The sequence below is a fragment of the Cupressus sempervirens genome, chromosome 8 (genome assembly GCF_028749045.1).
Source record: "Cupressus sempervirens isolate cs-2001-9-10 chromosome 8, ASM2874904v1, whole genome shotgun sequence".
Taxonomy (NCBI): Eukaryota; Viridiplantae; Streptophyta; class Pinopsida; order Cupressales; family Cupressaceae; genus Cupressus; species Cupressus sempervirens.
Window position 1 is genome coordinate 729,290,701 of NC_143125.1, and position 21,273 is coordinate 729,311,973.

Here is a 21,273-nt window from a genome sequence, read left to right on the forward strand (position 1 = left end):
GGTCAGATAACAAGTATAATATGAGCACCATCGTCTCATCGATATTTTTATCCAGTCTTGGATTTGGGAGAAGGAAAACAATAGGTAGGAGGGTGATTTGTAGAAAACTGGTACGGAGTAGGTTTCTCGGTGAATTGGATGATGGCCTTAAAAACGTAGTAGTTGGAAGTGAAGTCCCCTTACCAAAAGATTACTATGTCATCCTTTGTGAAGAAAATGCTAGATGTGGAGCCAACCGAAGGCCTTGATTGGCTTCAGGTGAACATCAAGGAAGAAAGACTTGTAGAACTTGGTGGCAGGCTGGTCCTTGACAATACAATCATCCTCGATGACAAGTTTGAAGAGGAACCTACAAGCGCAGGTGTGGATGTATAAGGCATGGAGGTGGCAGATGATCATAATCACTATGGGCCGGACTGGCCCAAGCAATATAAAGATGGCGTTTCATCTATAATCACTGTAGTATAGCTTTCGTGACTTTTATCATGTATTTAGCAATACTTTTGAGCTCTTTTGGAAGCGTATATGTATAATTAACAACTTTTTTAGGCACTTTTGAAGTTCTGTGATCAATCTTCTGTTAACGGCAGCAGTCATATACGAATCACATATGCAAATTCTCTTTTAACTAATACAGGGTACATCCCCATAGTTGCTGTTTATCAAACAAAAAAAAACAAAGAATTTAAAAAGAACCTGTGTCTGACAATGATGGGCAAGATACCACACTCGTAAGATTCGAGCCTTAAAGCAAATGCTTTAAGGTAATGTAGGCATTTAAGCGATGGTACTTAAAATTGTTGATGGAATTTTCCTGTGGAATCTATAATATAATAGTCTTGTGGGATTTCCCTCTTGGAATGACTTGTATGTTAAAATCAAATAAAATTAAATCAATTCCCTGAAATCCTTGAACAAACTAGGCCACAATATCTACAGTGAATTTCATACCAGACAGCTAAAAATCTTTTCATTTGGCACTCAATAATCAACAGACAGCCTAAAATCTCTAAGGAATAACTTTTACACGTGCACACACTGATTTGCAAGCTTACACTATTATTCTCAATTCAAGACTCCCACAACTGGCGTTATGACACAAATGAAGAGCTTTAAATAGAGAGAACATGAAAGACCAGATACATATCTGAGAGATATAAAGCCTAAACAGATAAAACAGGAATGAGAAATTGCAATGTAAGTTAGAACAACATTAAAGATTCTCATGTCTTGCAAGGATGACTGGTGTTTAAATTCATCTAAACAGAAATATTTGCTTTTTGAAAAACTATATGTAGTCAGAAAAAGAGGATGCCAATTTATAGATAATGGAATAGTACAAAAAGCCACTAATCAAAGAACATCAATCAGTGAGATAAAATAGAGCATCTTAGTTTGATATGTAAGAAAATGTACATCATAAAGTAAGTAATGATTTTTTTTTTAAAATGAGGAACTCTGAAAGATTTCCTTGTGAAGAGCAGGATAGTAGGCTCAAATAATTAACAAAAACTGGAGGATCCACCATCCTTCAAAGAATAAAAGCTACTAAATGTTGCACAAAGAAACTCTACAATTCATGTTGCTGCATCTCAACAGAAATATTTGCTTTTTAAAAAATTATATGAGTCAGAAAAGGAGGATGCCAATTTATAGATGATGGAATAGTGTAAAAAGCCACTAATCAAAGAACATCAGTCGGTGAGATAAAATAGAGCATCTTAGTTTGATATATAAGAAAATGTACATCCATAAAGTAAGTAATGATTGTTTTTTTAAAGTGAGGAACTCTGAAAGATTTCCTTCTGAGAGCTGGATAGAAGGCTCAAATAGTTAACAAAAACTGGAGGATCCACCATCCTTAAAGAATAAAAGCAACTAAATGTCGCACAAAGCAACTCTACAATTCATGTTGCTGCATATCAATATTTGTTGGCGAGCTGACAAAGCACTACTCTAGCATGATATTTATTTTTAGCTACATAAACATAATTCAGGAATGTCATTCCCTTTCTAGCACAATTACAAATGTTGACCATAAGGCATAGCAATGCACCACAATTCTCTGATCATATTTGTAAATCTTTTTGTATTCTCATAAGATAATACAAATGAATAGATTGAGGAATGGCCATCTAAACACAAGTCCATTTAGTTATTAATTATATTTTACTTCAGCTTTCCACAAAAGTCATTCAGATCCAGAAGACTGATTTGAGAAAAATTACTTGCTTCCTTGCGTTCAGCTGGAGTATTATAACCCCATGTGCCTGAACATATGAGAAACAAAAGTCGACAAGCAATTGTTATACAATCTCACCTACAATTTAACTAGAAAGGCTCTGCATTATTGATATAAAATGTAGCTGTATTGTAAGAACACAATAATATTATGGGTTCAAACTTTAAAAGTGCATACCAAGATAAAGGTTCCACTTATCCAGCTCTGGTTCCTTAATCACATTCTTTAATGTTGCAAGCCTATCCTCCACAAAACTGTTAAAAAGTAGGATCCAGACCTATTCAGGCATTTAATAATCTCAAGTAAAACCAATAATTTGAGACTAAAAAATCCAGGTATATTACTCTAATAAATATTCTGAATGTTTCCATTCACCAAATCTTATATTTTTCTCTTTAATCAACAATATAAACAAAATGTCCAAAAAAATATGAAACAAATTGCAACATAGAATTTGAATATAGAAGCAGAGCCGAAGAAAAACATACTGCAGTGACATTTGAGAGTGTTCAGGTTTGCTTTGAAGCTCCTTTAGCACCTCAACTTTTGGTCTGAAAATTAAAGAAAGGAACAACTCCAGTAGTAAAATCTCTTTGCTTTTGAAATGCAAATGTTCAAGGAAATTAATCATTTCCATATTTGGCAAGGGCCTTGGCACAAAACCTGGAAAATTACTCACCCTGTTCCTAGACCATATATTCTCTCAGGTGGAATATTGACTCCAGCCAAGTCTCGCAGTAAAGCTTCTGCAAACCTAGTCTGTGAAGAAGTAATAAAAAGAATAAAAATTAGCAATGAATCCTGATTATATAGTTCTATTGCATTTTAATTGTCCACAGATGAAAACATACTAATAAAAGTTCACTTCTAGTGGCATGTAAGAGATGGAAGATGTAAGATCCTCTGGCAGGTTCTTTTATAGGAGCCATAATCCAGGAAGTTAATGTTCTGTAGTCAAGTCAGATAAAAATATATATCCAATATTTTGACTATGCAATTTAATATACCATATAAATATATATATATATATTGTATTGATAATTATATTCAAATTGTATATTAATAAATATTAAACTTGACCGACTATGCAAATGAAATTGTAGTTGACCAAAATTCTGAATACTCATGATTACTTTGGCAAAGCGGTGACATGGAGTGACGACTCGATGGGACATGACTTAACACGAGAGTCAACCCATTGAATCGAGACTCCTCGACTCCCTTTAATAGGGGATTGAATTTCTGCATTTGATATTCATTATTCAGAATACGGATTTCCAATGTTTTCAATTTCAAACTAAACATCTGACATCTTTTGTGGCAGCAATATCATTCATCAGAGATTTCCTTGTAGCAGCGACCTTGTCTTCAGCAACATATATTGTGAGGTGGCAGTTTCATTGGCGTTTAGACATTGGTTCATTTACCTCAGTCTCTCACCATAATTGCAGAGTATCGTGAGATCTGGATTTGCGTGATATACAAAGGTCTTCAGTCTTCAGTACACATCGAGTGTTTTACCAATAAAGTAATTCGTACTTCATTCCACGTCATCAGTGGATCGTTACTGTTTAAGCGTCAAACTCTCAAGTCAGACTAAATCTGTCAATGAACAGTGGTTGTGTGGTGGATTCTACCCTACAGGTTATTAAGTCAAGATAGACAAACAAGGCTCTTAGTACTAAGATATAAATCACAATCAATATATGTATTGATAGTAAATATATTAAAGTTTCACATATGCAAATATAAAACATTATATGTATTAATATAAATCTGTCAAAATCTTAAGAACCATTATACAAAGTTTAGTGAAATAAAGTAAATAAATCTGATAGAGAAAACTCAACACAGTATCAGAGTAAGTTTAAGAGACCATTTTGATCAGATTTATTTAGTGCACTCACATATTCTTAATTCCTTATCTATTAAAATGGCAAGCGGTATGAATGTAGGGTATGAAGGTAGAGGATTGACTCGATGGTGACTTAAATTACGTAGGGTGAAAATTACGAATGAAGTTAACCCTAAAAGAGAATGATCTAAAACAATTTATTGAAAAATCTGACCAACTACCAAAGGGAAGTGATGAATTGAATAAAAGGGAGAAGGATAACACTGGAACCATGAAATTGATTGTGGATGGTGTTAAGGATCACTTGCTTCCTATTATTTCTGAATTAGACACAACACATGAAATGTTTGAGACAAACAATAGCACTAGAATTCTAACTTTGAAAGACAATCTCTCCAACATTAAGATGAACAAAGGAGAATCTGTCACTTCATATTTCATGAGGATAAAAGAACTAAGGAACCAACTTTCTACGATTGATCAAATCTATGATGAGAAAGAATTAGCCACGATTTCTCTAAAGGGACTACCACCATCATGGAAAACTTTTAGACAAGGAGTACATGTTTGTTCCAAGCTTCCTAAACTTGCTCAACTGAAGGCTGACTGCATACAAGGGGGCATGTTAATGTCTAAAGATGATACTTCTATTGGATGTAATGTTCAAGCTCTCACAACCCAAGTCGATAAACGGAAGAAACCTAAACTCAAAGGGAAAATGAAACATATGAATTACTCCAAAGTACAGTGCTTTAGATATGACAACTATGGTCACTTAGCATCTCAATGCCTTGATAGACTGAAACATCAAGCATCCTTTGCCGAAGTCAGCGATTTGGATATAGTTTCTAAGAAATATCTATTCTAAAAGAACTTCAAAATATCCATAACATGTGTGAAATATTGGATTAAGAGGGAGTTCTCTATTTTTTCTTATCATCTTCATCAAAGTGCAAAATAAATGTGAAATGCCTTCAAAGTGAACTTGACATGGTTATAATTGTTGAGATAGTCTCAAAATACCAAATAATTGTAATATACTTTTTTATAAAGTCTAACTTTAAAATCACAACTATTTGTTTGTATTTTTCAATACATACTATAAGAGTGAAGTGCCTTGATTTTTCCTTCGAGAATGTTATTGCAAGAAGAGAGTCTAACACTTATAAGAGCAATTTTGAATAAGAAGCTCATATAATTGATATTCAGAGGGAGTTCAAAAGTCCTTGTGAGTGACCATGATTTAGTGAGCCTACCCCTTGTGTGCATCATGAGGAAGTGATGACTTCCAAATGATCAACACTTATAATTGTAGAAGTTATAGAAAGGTGACGATCTTACAATAACTTAAATTTTTTATTATGATGGATATCTTATGATGTCTATGAGATCATGATAGATTATACTTTGCATGGTGGATGTTTATATCATAGTTGGAAAACTCACTCGGCAAAAACTCGCTAAGCCTCAAAAAGTTTATTTAGGAAAAAATCGGCCAATTTTAAAAATAAACTCAGGAACATAAAATACCGCTAAAATTCAATTATTTTTTATTTTTTTGTAAATTTCAATGAGAAGATGCATTTAATGAGTTAATTAAAGAGAGCACAAAAGAAACAAGCAGAGTTTATATATATATATAGTGGGTACAAAATCACATTTTCATGCAGAATGTTGATGGCGAAAAACAAAATAGTAAAAAGTTTTGGTCTAGAAGTAAATACTAAATACATCAATACAATATATGAGAAATGTCTATTCTAAAAGAGCTTCGAAATATCCATAATATGTGTGAAATATTGGATTAAGAGGGAGTTCTCTATTTTTTCTTATCTTCATCAAAGTGCAAAATAAATGTGAAAAATTTCAAAGTGAACTCGATATGGTTACAATTTTTGACATAGTCTCAAAATACCAAATAATTGTAATATACTTTTTTTATAAAGTCTAACTTTAAAATCACCATTATTTGTTTGTATTTTTCAATACATACTATAAGAGTGAAGTGCCTTGAATGTTATTGCAAGAAGAGAGAGTTTGACACTTATAAGAGCAATTTTGAATAAGAAGCTCAAATGATGATATTCAGAGGGAGTTCAAAAGTCTTTGTGAGTGACCATGATTCAATGAGCCTACCCCCTGTGTACATCATGAGAAAGTGACGACTTCCAAATGATCAACACTTATAATTACATAAGTTATTGAAAGGTGACGATCTTACAATAACTTAATTTTTTATTATGATGGATATCTAACAATGTCTATGAGATCATGATAGATTATACTTTGCATGGTGGATGTTTATATTGTAGTTGGGAAACTCTCACTCGGCAAAAACTCGATAAGCCCCTAAAAGTTTATTTGGGAAAAAATCAGCCAATTTTTTAAAAAAAACTCGGGAACATAAAATACCGCTAAAATTCAATCAATTTTTTTTTTTTTTTTTTTTGCAAATTTCAATGAGAAGATGCATTTAATGAGTTAATTAAAGAGACCACAACAGAAACAAGTAGAGTTTAAATATATATAAATGCATAGTGGGTACAAAATTACATTCTCATGTAGAATGTTGATAGTGAGAAGCAAAATAGTAAAAAGTTTTTGTCTAGAAGTAAATACTAAATACATCAATACAATCACATCTTCCTCTTTCCAGCTCTACTAGCAAAAAAGAGAGGGGGTCTAGTCATTTGAAGCTGTACCCCACATTGGGACTGGGCGTAAGTTGCGTGACTGTAAAGTCCATGGTTGAAATACATCAATATAATCACATCTTCCTCTTTCTAGCTCTACTAGCAAAAAAGAGAGGGGGTCTAGTCGTTCGAAGCGGTGCCCCGCACTAGGAAGCGGTGCCCCGCACTAGGACTGGGCCTAAGTTGCGTGACTGTAAAGTCCGTGGTTGTGCCTCCTCACTTGACATCCCTACTAATTGGCTCTCCGTCTTGGAAGTGGATGCATCTCCTCCTATATGTTTTATTGGTAATGCCTCCTTTGAGTTTGAATCCTCATCGTCCTCAATGTCATCCATTGTGAAATGAAAATTTGTTCCAACACCCCCATCCATGACCCACCTCTCCAAATTAGCAACCTCCTCTGCTGAAAACAATGGACCTGGTTCTTGTGTCGTCCAATCAGAATAAGGATCTATCTCATCAAATCAAGTGGACCAGGTATTGCTGAACTCTGTGCCCTTTATATGCGCAACTTAAGATTATAGTGTACATAAACAAGGTAATTGAGCCTTTTATGAGTCAATCCGTTTCTTTTCTTTGTGTGGATGGACTCAAATAAGCTCCCATTGCACTCACAATGGGATGCGCTACATAGTTGGCACAAGACTTTGAGAGCAAAATTCTTTATATTGGGGGTATTTCCACCCAAAGTTGACTACCAACCATCTACAGCACAAAATATAATAAGTTATAAAGCAATGAAAAAAGATAAACAAAGAACACAACTTATCAATTTGCAAAAAATTTTAAGTTTAAACTTTGATGGTTTACCTGGGGCCTAAGTGCCTCTTGCTCCCTTTGATAGCGTAGGAGAGAACAAATTATCCCTTGATTCCAGATAGACTTCTTGTTCGGTCACAACAAGGTCTCTCTCTGCTTCATCGGATGTCATCCTCTCAATGCATCTAGAGAGACCCTCCATGACATCTCCATTAGGATCTAAATAGGAATCATCAGCCCTAAAACAAACAAAAAATGAAATCAAGTCTTAGTACACAACCTTAAAAAATAAAGTAAAATGAAGTCTTAGTAAAATCTCAAGGAGAATCATAGTACCTAAATTTGGGGTTGAGGAAGTAGCCTGCTGTGTGAATGGGTTGGTGGAGCATATTGTTCCACGTACTATCAATTATTTCCCAAATGCGGTCAAATTTGAGTCAGTCCGCATGGTATTGGCCTTATCCATGGCCTCATAAAGACATCCCATTGGGAATTGTTGCCCATCACATATGCGTATGGGGTCAAATTTGAGTCTATTTGCATGGTAGTAATTTCTAACAGACTCTTCGGCCTTATCCATGGCCTCACAAAGACATCCCATTGGGGATTGTTGCCCATCACATATGCGCAGGATTCTACCCAGGCGCATAGACATTTACATTTGAAAAATACAAATTAATTACTAAGATATTAAGTTACAAACTAATAATGAAACTTAAATCAACTAAAAACATAATGTTTTGATTCTTGAAGTTACCTCCACAATCTCAGTAGTCTTTTCAAAAAAAAAATCATCAAAGACTATCCATGCTAGAGCCTCTCCTTCGGGCTTCTTTGAGTAAGGTTAAGCGACCCAATCAGCACAAACAAAGTTTTGTTTTACAGGCAATATTGTGTCAATAATACTTTGCAACGTCAAAAAATACCGTTGCAAACCTTGTGATAGTGAGTCTCACCAAATCTGTGTCTTTAGTGATCCTTCCCATCAAACTGAGAACCCATGGGAGATTATAGATATATTTGGTGATTCGGCTTGCATCTTCCACAATTGGACTCACCCAATCAAGTGTTCCTATGTCCTCCAAAAGGTCAAGGACATGTGTTGTGCAAGGTGACCAAAAAAGTGTCGAATGCCTCTCTTGGAGGATTCTACCTAAAATATTAGTAAAAAATCAATAATTAGTTATAAACTTTCCATATTTACATCAAATCTAAATTGAATAATACCATAGCATACATTCACAATTCATATTGAACATAAAAAGTTAAATACCTACTGCATTATTTGTGATGATTTGCACTACATTCTCTACTCCCACCCCCATGACAACATTCTCCAACATTAAAGCCAATAAAGTGAAAAATGCACACACATTGGCTTTAATGTTGGAGAATGTTGTCATGGGGGTGGGAGTAGAGAATGTGGTGCAAATCATTAGATAATGCAGCAACATATGTGGCAGCAGGTAAATTTGAATTTTTATGTTCAATATGAGTCATGAATGTAATCCTATGGTACTATTCAATTTAGATTTGATGTAAATATCAAAGTTTGTAACTAATTGTTGATTTTTTACTAATCTTTTAGGTACAATCCTCCAAGAGAGGCATCCCACACTTTTTTGGTCACCTTGTGCAACACATGTACCTAATCTTCTTTTGCAGGACATAGGAAAACTTGATTGGGTGAGTCCAGTTGTGGAAGATGCAAGACAAATCACCAAATATATCTATAATCACCAATGGACTCTTAGTTGGATGAGAAGGATCACTAAAGAGAAAGATTTGGTGAGACCCGCTATCACAAGGTTTGCAATAGTGTTCTTGACGTTGCAAAGTATTATCGACACAATATTGCCTTTGAAGCAAGTGTTTGTATGTGCTGATTGAGTTGCTTCACCAGAAAGCCTGAAGGAGAGGTTGTGGCATAGATAGTCTTTGAAGATGATTTTTTTTGAAGGCTACTGAGATTATGGAGGTAACATCAAGAATCTAAACATTATTTTTTAGTTGATTCAAATTTCATTATTAATTTGTAACTTACTATGCTAGTAACTAGTTTTTATTATTCAAATTTCAAATGTAGATGTCTATGCCCCTGGTTAGAGTCCTGCTCATATGTAATGGACAATAATCCCCATTGGGATGTCTTTATGAGGCCATGGATAAGGCCAAAGAGGCTGTTAGACATTACTACCATGTAGACAAACTCAAATTTGACCCCATTTGGAAAATAATTGATACGAGGTGGAACAATATGCTCCACCAATCCATTCATGTGACAAGCTACTTCCTCAACCCTAAATTCAAGTATCATGATTCTCCTTGATATTTTACTAAGATTTCATTTTACTTTATTGTTTATGGTTGTGTACTAAGACTTGATTTCATTTTTTGTTTGTTTTAGGGCTGATGATTCCTATTTAGATCCTAATGGAGAGGTCATGTAGGATCTCCCTAGATGCATTGAAAGGATGATATTCGATGAAGCGGAAAAATACCTTGTTGTGACGGAACAAGAAGTCTTTGTGGAATCAAGGGGTAATTTGTTCTCTTCTATGCTATCATAGAGAACAAGAGGCACTCAAGCCCTAGGTAAACCGTCAAAGTTTAAACTTAAAAACATTTGCAAATTAATAAGTGATGTTTTCTGATTATCTTTTTTCATTGCTTTATAAGTTATTATATTTTGTGCTGCAGATGGTTGGTGGTCAACTTAGGGTGGAAATACCCCAAATTTAAAGTATTTTGCTCTTAGAGTCTTATGCCAACCTTGCAGCGCATCCTATTGTGAGCACAATTGGAGCTTATTTGAGTCCATCCACACAAAGAAAAGAAACATATTGACTCAAAAAAGGCTCAATGACCTATGCACACTATAATCTTAAGTTGCACATAAAAAGGGCACAGAGTTCAGTAGTACCTAGTCCACTTGATTTGGATGAGATAGATCCTTATTTTAATTGGACGATGCAAGAGCTAGGTCCATTGTTTTGAGCAGAGGAGGTTGCTGATTTGGAAAGGCAGGCCATGGAGGGGGGTGCTGGAACAGATTTTCATTTCACAATGGATGACATTGAGGACGAGGACAATGAGGATTCTAACTCAAAGGTAGTATTATCAATGCCATATATAGGAGGTACATCCACTTCCAGGATGCATATCCAGTTAGTATGGATGCTGAGCGAGGAGGCACAAGCACGAATTTCATAGTCACGTAGCTCATGCCTAGTCCTAGTGCGGGGCAGCTCTTCGAGGACTAGACCCCCTCTTTTCTGCTAGTAGAGCTGGAAAGAGGAAGATATGATTGTATTGATGTATTTACTATTTAGTATTTACTTCTATACTTTTAGTTTTACAGAAACTATTTACTATTTTGCTTCCCGCCATCAACATTCCACATGAGTGCGATTTTGTACCCACTATGCATTTATATATATCAAAACTTTGCTTGTTTCTTTTGTGTTCTCTTTGATTAACTCATTAAATGCATTTTTTCATTGAAATTTGCAAAAGAAAAGTATTTTTAATTGAATTTTAGCAATTTTTTAGGTTTCCGAGTTTCTTATAAAAATTGGCCAATTTTTTCCCGAATAAACTTTTAGGCGCTTGGTGAGTTGTTGCTGAGTGAGAGTTTTCCAACTATGCTCATGATATCAAAATGCTGGATATCTTCTGATCAAAGTTATCCTTAAATTATTTACGAATATTATTAATGGTATAATCTAAGTCACAAGGTTCGAGTTCGACAACTATGAAGTTTGGAAAAAGTTCGGCAAGGCAAAAAAATGGAAAAAAATTCGACAATAAATTCGCCTTATATAATTTTTTAAAAAATATAATATATATATATATATATATATATGACCCTGATTCCTAGCTATGGGAAGGTTTGTAACTTTGCAGAGACAATTAAAGAGTATAATATTATTTTTTACTTTTCTTTGCTAATAAAGAGATATAAAATAAAAGAATAACAATCTTTCTATTTAATCTTTTCTAATAAAATAAAACTTTAAAATTACAGAATTAAAAAAAACCACTGTAATAATAAGTAAATTTATAATCATTAAAAAAATACAAACTATCATTATTTTACTGATAATAAATAAATAAATATACACTCATTATTAATGTTTTTCTAAAATAAATACATACAGATATTGATAAAGAAACAATAAACATAAAATTATATCATAAGCTTACAAAACATTAAAACATAATAATAAAAATAACATTTAATATTATTATCTAATTAAACTTTAAAACCTCAACAAATAAATAAAAATGTTATCAAACTGTCTATCAACAAATAAATAATAAAAATGTCATCAAACCGTTAGATAGAAACAGAGAAGTGAATGGAGCGAACGAATAGATAAAGCAAATGCAAAGGACCAAAGCTAAGCAAATGAAAATGGAGACGAACGGCAAGAGGCTGGAGCCGACGAGAGTCTGCAGTAGGGTAATATGATTTGCCACGAGCTTCACATACGACCCTCCAATGGCGTCATGATATTTAGACCCGATTTTTTTCCAAGGATTTTTTGCCCTAACTGAGTTTCAAATGCATAGAAATATTTTTGCAATTCTTTTCCCTAATCGACCTTTAGAGGCGCAGATGAAGGGCATTGTTTTAGAAAAAAAATTGCCCAAAAATCCAAAAACGACTTTTTACGAATTTTATGACAAACTGGGCGAATGTTTTTCCATTTTTAATAAATTCGCCGAATTTCGAATTTGAAGCCGAAAATTCGGTGAACCCTGTGACTAATCTATATATCCTTCTTAATGAAGAGGTGGTGTTGATGTTTTGTAGTCAAGTTCGATAAAAATATATATTCAATATTTTGATTATGCAATTTAATATACCATATATATATTATTGATAATTATATTCAAATTGTATAATAATAAATATCAAACTTGATCGACCATGCAAATGAAATTGTAGTTGACCAATATTGTGCATCAACCTTTGTTTTTATTAGCTTGTGATTACTTTGGCAAAGCGGTGGCATGGAGTGACGACTCTAGTGGAGCCCAAATTTGAAGGCTCCAATTATGTTGACATGACTCCTTTGCCCTTTAAAAATTATAAACCTTTAGTGAAAAAATAAACTGATCATGTTGGGAAACTCTTTTCCTTTGCATGTCAGCGATATTCAATGATTTCTTAACCATATCACAAAGGGTTGTATAAAATCCTAAAATTTCACCTACATCCGATATTTGGTGATTCTCTAAAACATCATAACTAGCCCCGAGCATTCAGTAACAGTGCTTCCAGATTTGGATAATGACAGTGATATTGCAATAAATACTTTGTTGCAGCAAGCTTTACCATACAGAGAGATAAGAACAATTTTCTGACCTCAAATTGACTATAGAAATTTAACATGTATCTAGAATGAATGAAGACACAGAAAATTCATATTCTTCAAAACGCTAAATTTTCTGTTCAAACTTCAGACAGTGAGAAAAGTTTAAGTCTATCAGCTTCCCCAGATCAGATATTCCTGATATAGTTTCCAGAATATAACAGTGGTGAAGAATAATTGTTTCCAGGCAGCTCAAATCCTCAAACACTTAATTTCTGAAGATCCTTGTGGCTACAAATGTTCAAAACTCTCGATTTCTTAGAATCAGATAATCCTTGCACAGTTTTCAGACCAGTGTTATTGTGGAGTATTTAGCCTTCTCAAATTGTTTGATATTGCTGATAGATCTAAATTTCATTAATGAGGATAACTAATTCTCGTTGGAGAAGATAATACATGTATGGAGCTTGGCCACATTATTGTGCTATGGAAATCGTGGAGTACTAAATATCTCAAATAGCAATCAGCAAGGAATGAAACTCTTAACATCTTCTGATTACATGCAAAGCTATGCCACCATTCACTCCATTTTTTACTGAATCCATGTATCAAAATCCGGTTGAAGTTCTTGATTCTGGAACAGCAGATTAATGGTGTCTTCATCAATTTCTTTGGTTTTAATGGTACTGCTGGTGATCTCAGAAAATGAATGATATATGGAGTAGCTTGAAAGTAAGCAGCATTCCTGACTCCACTCAATGAAACATACAAAGATACCTCAGTGGCTTAAAGACAACATACAGTGGTGGAAGCAAAACAATATCCAATCATCGAAACAAAAGGAAAATGTTTCAAACAAATGATTGCAAATTTATACCAGGGAGGGCCCTGCAATGGACGAGAATGAGCACATAAGTTTATCACAAGTATGACAAAAGGGAGAAGTAATTGTTCCAAGTAATTGACGGCACTGTGCACAAGTGGGAATTATCATGTGCAGTAAACCACGGCATAGAGATATTCATGGAGTCATACGGAATAAGGAGCCCTGCCACTCTTAAAAGCATTCAAACTGGATTTCCTAATAAAAAGGGAATAATAATAATAATGTTTGGAGCAAGCAAATATTAATCATCCACAAATCATTTTAACCAAAGGATACAATTAAGAAATATGTCTAAGCATGGGTGACAGAGACAAAGTGGATAGCCATGCACAGAAATAATTCAGAGCATTTGCACTATCAAAAGTTACAGGGATGTGAACGCATGAAGGTCAACGAATAAATCAATGACTTAGAGTGTGTATCGGAAGGCACTGGAAGACATGGCATCCAGAACAAAGCGCTAATATCGAGGATTATCAAGAAGACAAAGAAATAGCATGACAAACACTTTATAAACTCCATTGTAGGTTTATAGTTATGAGAAATATTAAATGAAACTATAAAACTTAATTAAAACAGGAGGCGCTGTTACGAGATGTTTATTTAATTAAGAATATGTTTAGAAGAAAAGACATATCCTTTCATAAATAAGGGACATCTTTCTCCTATTTTTAAGATATAAATAAGAGATGCTTTATTTCTCAATAAGATATATTCGAACATTTTAGAATTTTTTATTTATACTGAGAAGGAATAAGGGCTTAAATATGACTTGTAATATAAATTAATTTATTTTATTTTAGTAATAAAATGAAATGTCTTTTATTTATTTCTAAATGACATGGAGATTTAAACTGCAGTCGATTTTTCCTTTATAATTATTTTTAAAAACTCTATAAGCGATTTCAATGTCGGATAAGTGGACATGGTCATTTAGCATTTGAAATTTAATCATCATAGATATAGTGAAATATATAATTGTTTCTGTATCTGTGTCCAGTTTGTCTCCATACCAGAGGAGTTAAAATTCGATTTGGACTAATTTACGATTGCATATTATTTGGTTTGTCGCATCTTGATTATTAAATTGTTTACAGAGCAAGTGCATAAGAACTTTATAAAGTTGTACGTGAAAATTCACCGAAGTTGACTCTATTGCCCGAATGAGTAGAGGCACTGGTCTTTTTATTATTGAAGTCAGAAAATCTATACCTTCCTTCCTACAAGCATCAAATCTATTATTTACAAATATCAAACAATTTATACAATACAAACACTCAGCATTCAATTTCATTTTAATTGAGTTCGAGGACCTTGCCAGCTAAAGAACTCCAAAGCTTAAATTTGCTTTAGAAAAGCTCTAATTCGAGGAGGTGGTCTACCCACCTAGGTGTAGCAAAGCCTGAAGTGCAAGGGAACCCAGGTGATTCTCGTTCGTTGGCCAGAATTGATTGTGGAATATTATCAGAGAAGTGGCAAGCTCTTGGATTTCCAATCTGCAGTTTTGGAAACCAAAAGATTGGCGACTCTGCTGGGGATCAGTTGCAAAATAAACCCTAAGAGTTAATGTTCAATTTGGTTTGTTTTAGTGTATTTCGATATATTTGATATCTCAGTTAATGAGTTCTTTATTGTCATTAAAATGCATTTGATTTCCTTGAAAATCTCTCATAATTTTTGTAAGAGTTAATGTTCAATTTGGTTTGTTTTAGCGTATTTCGATATATTTGATATCTCAGTTAATGAGTTCTTTATTGTCATTAAAGTGCATTTGATTTCCTTGAAAATCTATCATAATTTTTGTTTTGTAAATTCATAAGTTACCGATTCGGGTTTGGTTCCAAGTTAGAAGTTCAAGAACTGGTTCGCAAGTAAGTCAAAATTTTGGAAAGGGGTTTGGGTTTGTTAGTACAAAACATATAAAAATTATTAAAAAAATATGTATCTATACATATTTATGAAGTATAAGTTAAAATAAGAATGTAGCATAGTAGCATAAACACAATTAAATAACAAAAACACCATAAACTTGTAATCATAGTGATCTTACCATCATATAGTCATAGTGCTCATACCATCATATAGTTCACCATCAAAGATTCAAAACATTAAAAATAAATTGTACCATCAAGTTCAAGTATCATTGTTTCACATTCATTGTTCAACTAATGGAATAAAAATCTATTAATATTCTAAGTTCTTCAATCTTTATCTTCTGCTTCATATTCATCTTCTTCTCCTTCTTCATTTTCTTCTTCTCTAGCATTAGTTGACTTAGCAATAGAGCTTAGGCCAATGGGATCAGCAATAGCAACAATGCTGTTGGCATCAAATTCTTCAAAAAATGACAATGAGAGGCCATCAAAAGCATTTCCTAACAATCTTTTAGGGTTGTGGATGCCAACAACTTAATAAATTTTACAAAAAAATAAACACTTATTTGCTGTCTATGGGGCCCAGAAAGCATGTGGTTCAAATTGGATTTGAACTTGGTTCAATTTTTTTGGCCTGGTTCACCCGAGTTCGAACCAGATCGAACCAGCAGGCAAAAAATGGAACCTTGGTCAAACCAAGTTTGAACTAGACCCGAACTTTGAACCAGTTCGAACTTCTGTAGGTCGGGGGGGTACCCATGCAATTTTGGTAAATTCTTACTCGCTTTATGAGGATTTGATCTTGGAGAAGCACTGTGTATTTTTCTTTAAGCCTTTGCTACAGGTTTGATCTTCGTTGAGGTGTAATCTACTGTCGAGAAGAACTCAAATTCTTGAAGACAATTTATTTCCTCCATTTGGAGTTGGCGACTCTATTGTGTTTTGATTGGTACTTATACAAAGGGAGTGCCCAGATCATTAGTGACTCTGCCGAGGGAGTGACTCAAAGGAATATATTTTTTCTCATATTTTTTGAAAGGGCGGATATATCTAATGATTTATATTTAAAAATCTCACTTATCGCCCCAAATTCTACGGAAATGGCATTAAATGTGCTCTCAATCATTTGGATGCTTTCTATAGATTCTTACATGCATACAAGGTGGATTTGGAAAGTCATGCAATGAGGCTGCTTGTCAAAATCTTGAAAGATTTTGCAAAGGAAGCATTTGACCTATTGCCGACACAAAGAGTTTCATCATGAAGGGAATTAAAGAAATGGTTCCTTGCTGTATTTCATGATGCAAGCCAAGAAGAAGAGAACATGTATGAAGAGGAAAACTGCAACATGGAAGAGGATACTGACATGTCTCCACTTGATGCCTTTTTCAATTTGGAAAGATATGAAGGCGAGACTTCAGCACATTTGTTCATAAGGATGACAAGCATTTACCGTGAAATACCACCAAACATCGTGCCTCCATGCAAGGAAATCATAAGAAAATTATGTAAGTTGGGAGTCTCACCAAATGGCTCTGACTTGAAGCTTCTTTTTCAGATAATGGAAGAAGGTGGTGACGATGACGAAGAATGCGGTAAAGTAAGGCAAGAACACAATAATGTTTCAGATTCGAATGAAGTAGAAATCTTCAAACAATCTTTAGAAGAATCCATCTGTAATAGGACTTCACGACAACAGATGACAGCGAATGCAAAACTGAACAAGAGGCTTATGATCAGATTGATCAAGGCCCTATGCTCGATGATAATCTCAGTAATGTTGGAGAAGATCCAAGTTACATATATCCTTTGAATGCATTTCTGAACTTAGAAAAACAAAGAGAAGTTGTAGATCATATAAAGGAAGAATCCATTAATGATGAAATTTGCACAAAAGTTACTAATACTGATGATCATAGGGAAGATGATATTCTTAGCATAGAAGAGATCTCTGATTTGCTTGAAATAGAATATTACAAGTATATTGAGATATATGCTCAATTTTTTTTAATGTTTTATCAAAGTAAACAAACAAATGATTTAGTGCATGCATATCCAATTTTTGATGAAGTCAATGATCAACCACATAAAGATGAAGTATTTGAAGAAGATTTTGCAATCACGTCAATTGGTATCATGAAGAAATCTTCTCTGAATGTGAGTCATGTCTTATAGGTGAAATAGGAATGTACCCAAGGAAAGAAATGTCAAACCTTATGAATGATGAGCACATGCATTATGATAAAGATAACATGCTTAAGGATGATTCTGAAAATATCGGAAATCATAGCATATGTGGAGAAATATATTCAGAGGAAGAGCCATTTTCCAATCCATTTTATGATCAATATTTGCATTTAAAGTATGAAGATGAGATGGAATTGGATGTACATAATAAGGAGGGTGTGTTGGAAGTTAGTCCTGAAAATTTTTCAATTATCTCGACTAATCAGATTCTTGATGAAATGGAAGTAATAATGCTTGAATGTGAGTCATATTCAAAATCTTCTTGTGAGGAGAATCATTCAGAATATAGGTAGATTTTATGCAAAAGGAGAATCGAACAAAGGTGACTCATTCTGATGCAGGTATGACTGATTACATACATACAGATCCTCTATTCAGAAGAGATCATAATGCACTTAATGACTTTTCAAAGGCTAAACAAGTGCCAAATGCCAAGGATTGCATTGATGAAGAAGAGTTAGTAAGTATTGCTCATAAGAGTGATGCAGTTGATATAGGTATGAAGTATGAGCAGTGTACCAAGGTAAGTATCCTTGAAGACTCTACGATGATATTTATTGAGAAGATGCTTAGGGAAACATTTCTAAGTTTTCATCATAATTCTTTTCAGGATTTTATTTCTTTGTATACTAATCAAATAAGTGAAGTAAGAGATCGGATGTTTGGATTAAATGATAATGAAATTTATTTCTTTTCAGATGATCCTATTGACAAGGCAAAGGAAAATTATAATCCTAAGCAAGTAATGAAAGAAAAACATATGTATATTGTCACGATCAGACATGCAAGAGAATACAACAAAAAAATAACTATTCCCTGCCAACATAATCTCCATATCGCCTTCCACCTGCCAAGAGCGGCGGATCCATGCCTCAAGAGCGGATAGGGAAATCCGGATTCCAAGAAATTTGCATATCAAAGCATGCTTGGTCCAATAATCAATGTCCTCCATTACAGCCGTTGGAGGAATAACCAGAACAGGGCGATCATGGCTACGCGGAAGACAACCATTAACTTTTTTCAGCTTGGAGCTCTCCCCTGAATAAAACGATTCAGATCGCATTGCATGCATAGTTGGAGAAGAACCATTTGTTCTCACCAACGGAGAAGAAATCCCAGGCCCTGCCATGCAAACAATAAAACCCCCAATCCAAAATTGACTGCAGAAGATCTCCAAAAACACCGACGCAAATTATGTCCAGTAGCTAACAATCCAAACAGAACAGAAAATAATAAAGATCAAACACCAAGAACAGGCTAGGGGAAAAACCCTAGCCCAGCCGGCAGCCAACGCTTCTCAGAGACTCCATCCCGTTCCCATATTGAGGATGATATGAAATCTTATATATCTTTTATTGACATTTTGCCATTCAGACATCGCTTCATTTACCTCAGTCTCTCACCATAATTGCAGAGTATCGTGAGATCTGGACTTGCGTGATATACAAAGGTCTTCAGTCTTCAGTACACATCGAGTGTTTTACCAATAAAGTAATTCGTACTTCATTCCACATCATCAGTGGATCGTTACTGGTTAAGTGTCAAACTTTCATGTCAAAGTATATCTGTCAATGCACAGTGGTTGTGTGGTGGATCCTACCCTATGGGTTATTAAGTCAACATAGATTAAACAAGTCTCCTAGTGCTAAGATATAAATCACAATCAATATGTGTATTGATTGTAAATATATCAAAGTTTCACATATGCAATTATAAAACATTATATTTATTAATATAAATCTGTCAAAATCTTAAGAACCATTATACAAAGTTTCGTAATCTAAAGTAAATAAATTTGATAGAGAAAACTCAAGAAAGGATCAACTCCAAATATCCCGGATAAATTACTGAAATTTCTTATACAGCACACAAAAAGAACATTATAAAACCAAAGTCTCCTTTGAGGTTGATTGCTACATGTTTTTAGAAAATTGATAACCTTTAAAAAGAACTAATTTTACTTTAGAGATGATGGAGATGATCCTCTAGCTTCTCAAAAAGCATGCCTAAGATTCTAAAGGGTAGACAATGGAAACTTGAAAGCATATTCATCTTTGAAATGCCAGCGATTAAAAATATGAAACAAGGAGAAAAGTTGTTTTCAAGGACAATTGTGGTTTTCAAACAAGAATGGGTTGTATATGAAGCCTTGGGCACCTGATTTTAACCCCATAGATGATCTACATTGTGCGGTGTTAGAATCAGTCTTTCCATCTCTCGCCACAAGGGAATTATCGGATCAATGGCTTTTAAAGCTTTTTGAAAACTCCAATTCATGGTAGTCTGTTGCTTTTAAGATTTCTCTTCAATTATTTTAACTTACATATACATTTGTTTTAATCTAGACCCTTAAAAAGCATTGCTAGAAAGGTTTCTATTGAACTAAGAGGAATGGAAAGGGACCAGTCAATTGACTATGAAAGCATCTCATTTTACTTTTATCTAGGTCATCCTCGTGGGCATCTTTTAAGTCTTGTTCCCCTTATTCTGTGAAAGTTGAGCATAATTGGGCCATGTAAAGTCTCAAGGAAGTTTGCCACAAATGCCTATGATAAAGGGCTTTATAAAGGTGTCAATATTTCACCCATTTCCAAAGTTGCTGATTTGTACCATTACTAATTTATTATGAATGGTAAAATTGTGGACCTTTTGATGAGAAGGATGCGTACAAAAATTGCCTGAGAAAGAGGCAAAGTCAAAGCTATAATCAATTCCTAAAAAGCCAAGAAGACGAGAGAGAAAGAGTACAAGTACTTGATCAATGTAATGACCCCATCTTTTAGCCTTCATGTTCTCCAAAGTCTAAGTGAAGCATAAGAGGAAATTAAATTAATTTCTTATAAAGTCATTAAATAAATTAAAATTAAGAATTAAAAGGTGACTTTATATTTAATTAATTATTGTATTACAAGGGAGAAGCTTCTAGAGTGTGTATTAATTATTGGAAAGGTGGAAGCCTCTAGTAATTTAATTTTCTAGAAGCACAATTAATTATTGTATTGCAAGGGAGGAGTTTCTAGAGAATGCATTAATTATTGGAAGGGGGAAGCTTCTAGCACTTGCAATTAATTAATGTCTTAGTTCCTTCTAGAAGGGTGAAGGAAAAGGATAAATAGGGGTGAGAGTCTCATTGTTTAGCATGGGATTTTTATGAATGACATTTGATAAGAGCTTGGATGTGTGAGTCACATATCTTTCTTGGCAATAGAGTACGTTCATCCTCTCTCGTAACATTCTAGATGTCATTCCCTTGGGGTTTGGCCTTTGGAATACATTGCTTTGTACTTGATTTTATCATTTTGAGAACTAATATAATTTCAGCATCAGTTCAATCTTCAGTTTGCATAAAAAATCTATTTCAGCAGTTGGTTCAGTTATTGAGCATTTCCAGGGTGC

At 34.1% G+C, this 21,273-nt stretch overlaps 1 protein-coding gene across 4 annotated transcripts in view; it reads right to left on the minus strand.

Annotated features, from left to right (window-relative positions):
- Positions 1 to 1,702: 1,702 nt before the first annotated feature.
- LOC149544506 (ribosomal RNA small subunit methyltransferase G) overlaps positions 1,703 to 21,273 on the minus strand; it is a 144,313-nt gene continuing 124,742 nt past the window's right edge. For 3 of the 4 annotated variants that reach the window (XM_089795157.1, XM_089795158.1, XM_089795159.1), the window contains 4 exons: positions 2,922 to 3,001; positions 2,731 to 2,793; positions 2,420 to 2,496; positions 1,703 to 2,270 (listed from right to left, as the gene is read on the minus strand). In XM_089795157.1, the coding sequence (XP_089651283.1) occupies positions 2,170 to 2,270; positions 2,420 to 2,496; positions 2,731 to 2,793; positions 2,922 to 3,001 (321 nt within the window). In that variant the 3' untranslated portion in view covers positions 1,703 to 2,169. Of the gene's footprint in view, positions 2,271 to 2,419; positions 2,520 to 2,730; positions 2,794 to 2,921; positions 3,002 to 21,273 lie in introns of all 4 variants that reach the window. The other variant, XM_089795160.1, reaches the window with a different exon arrangement.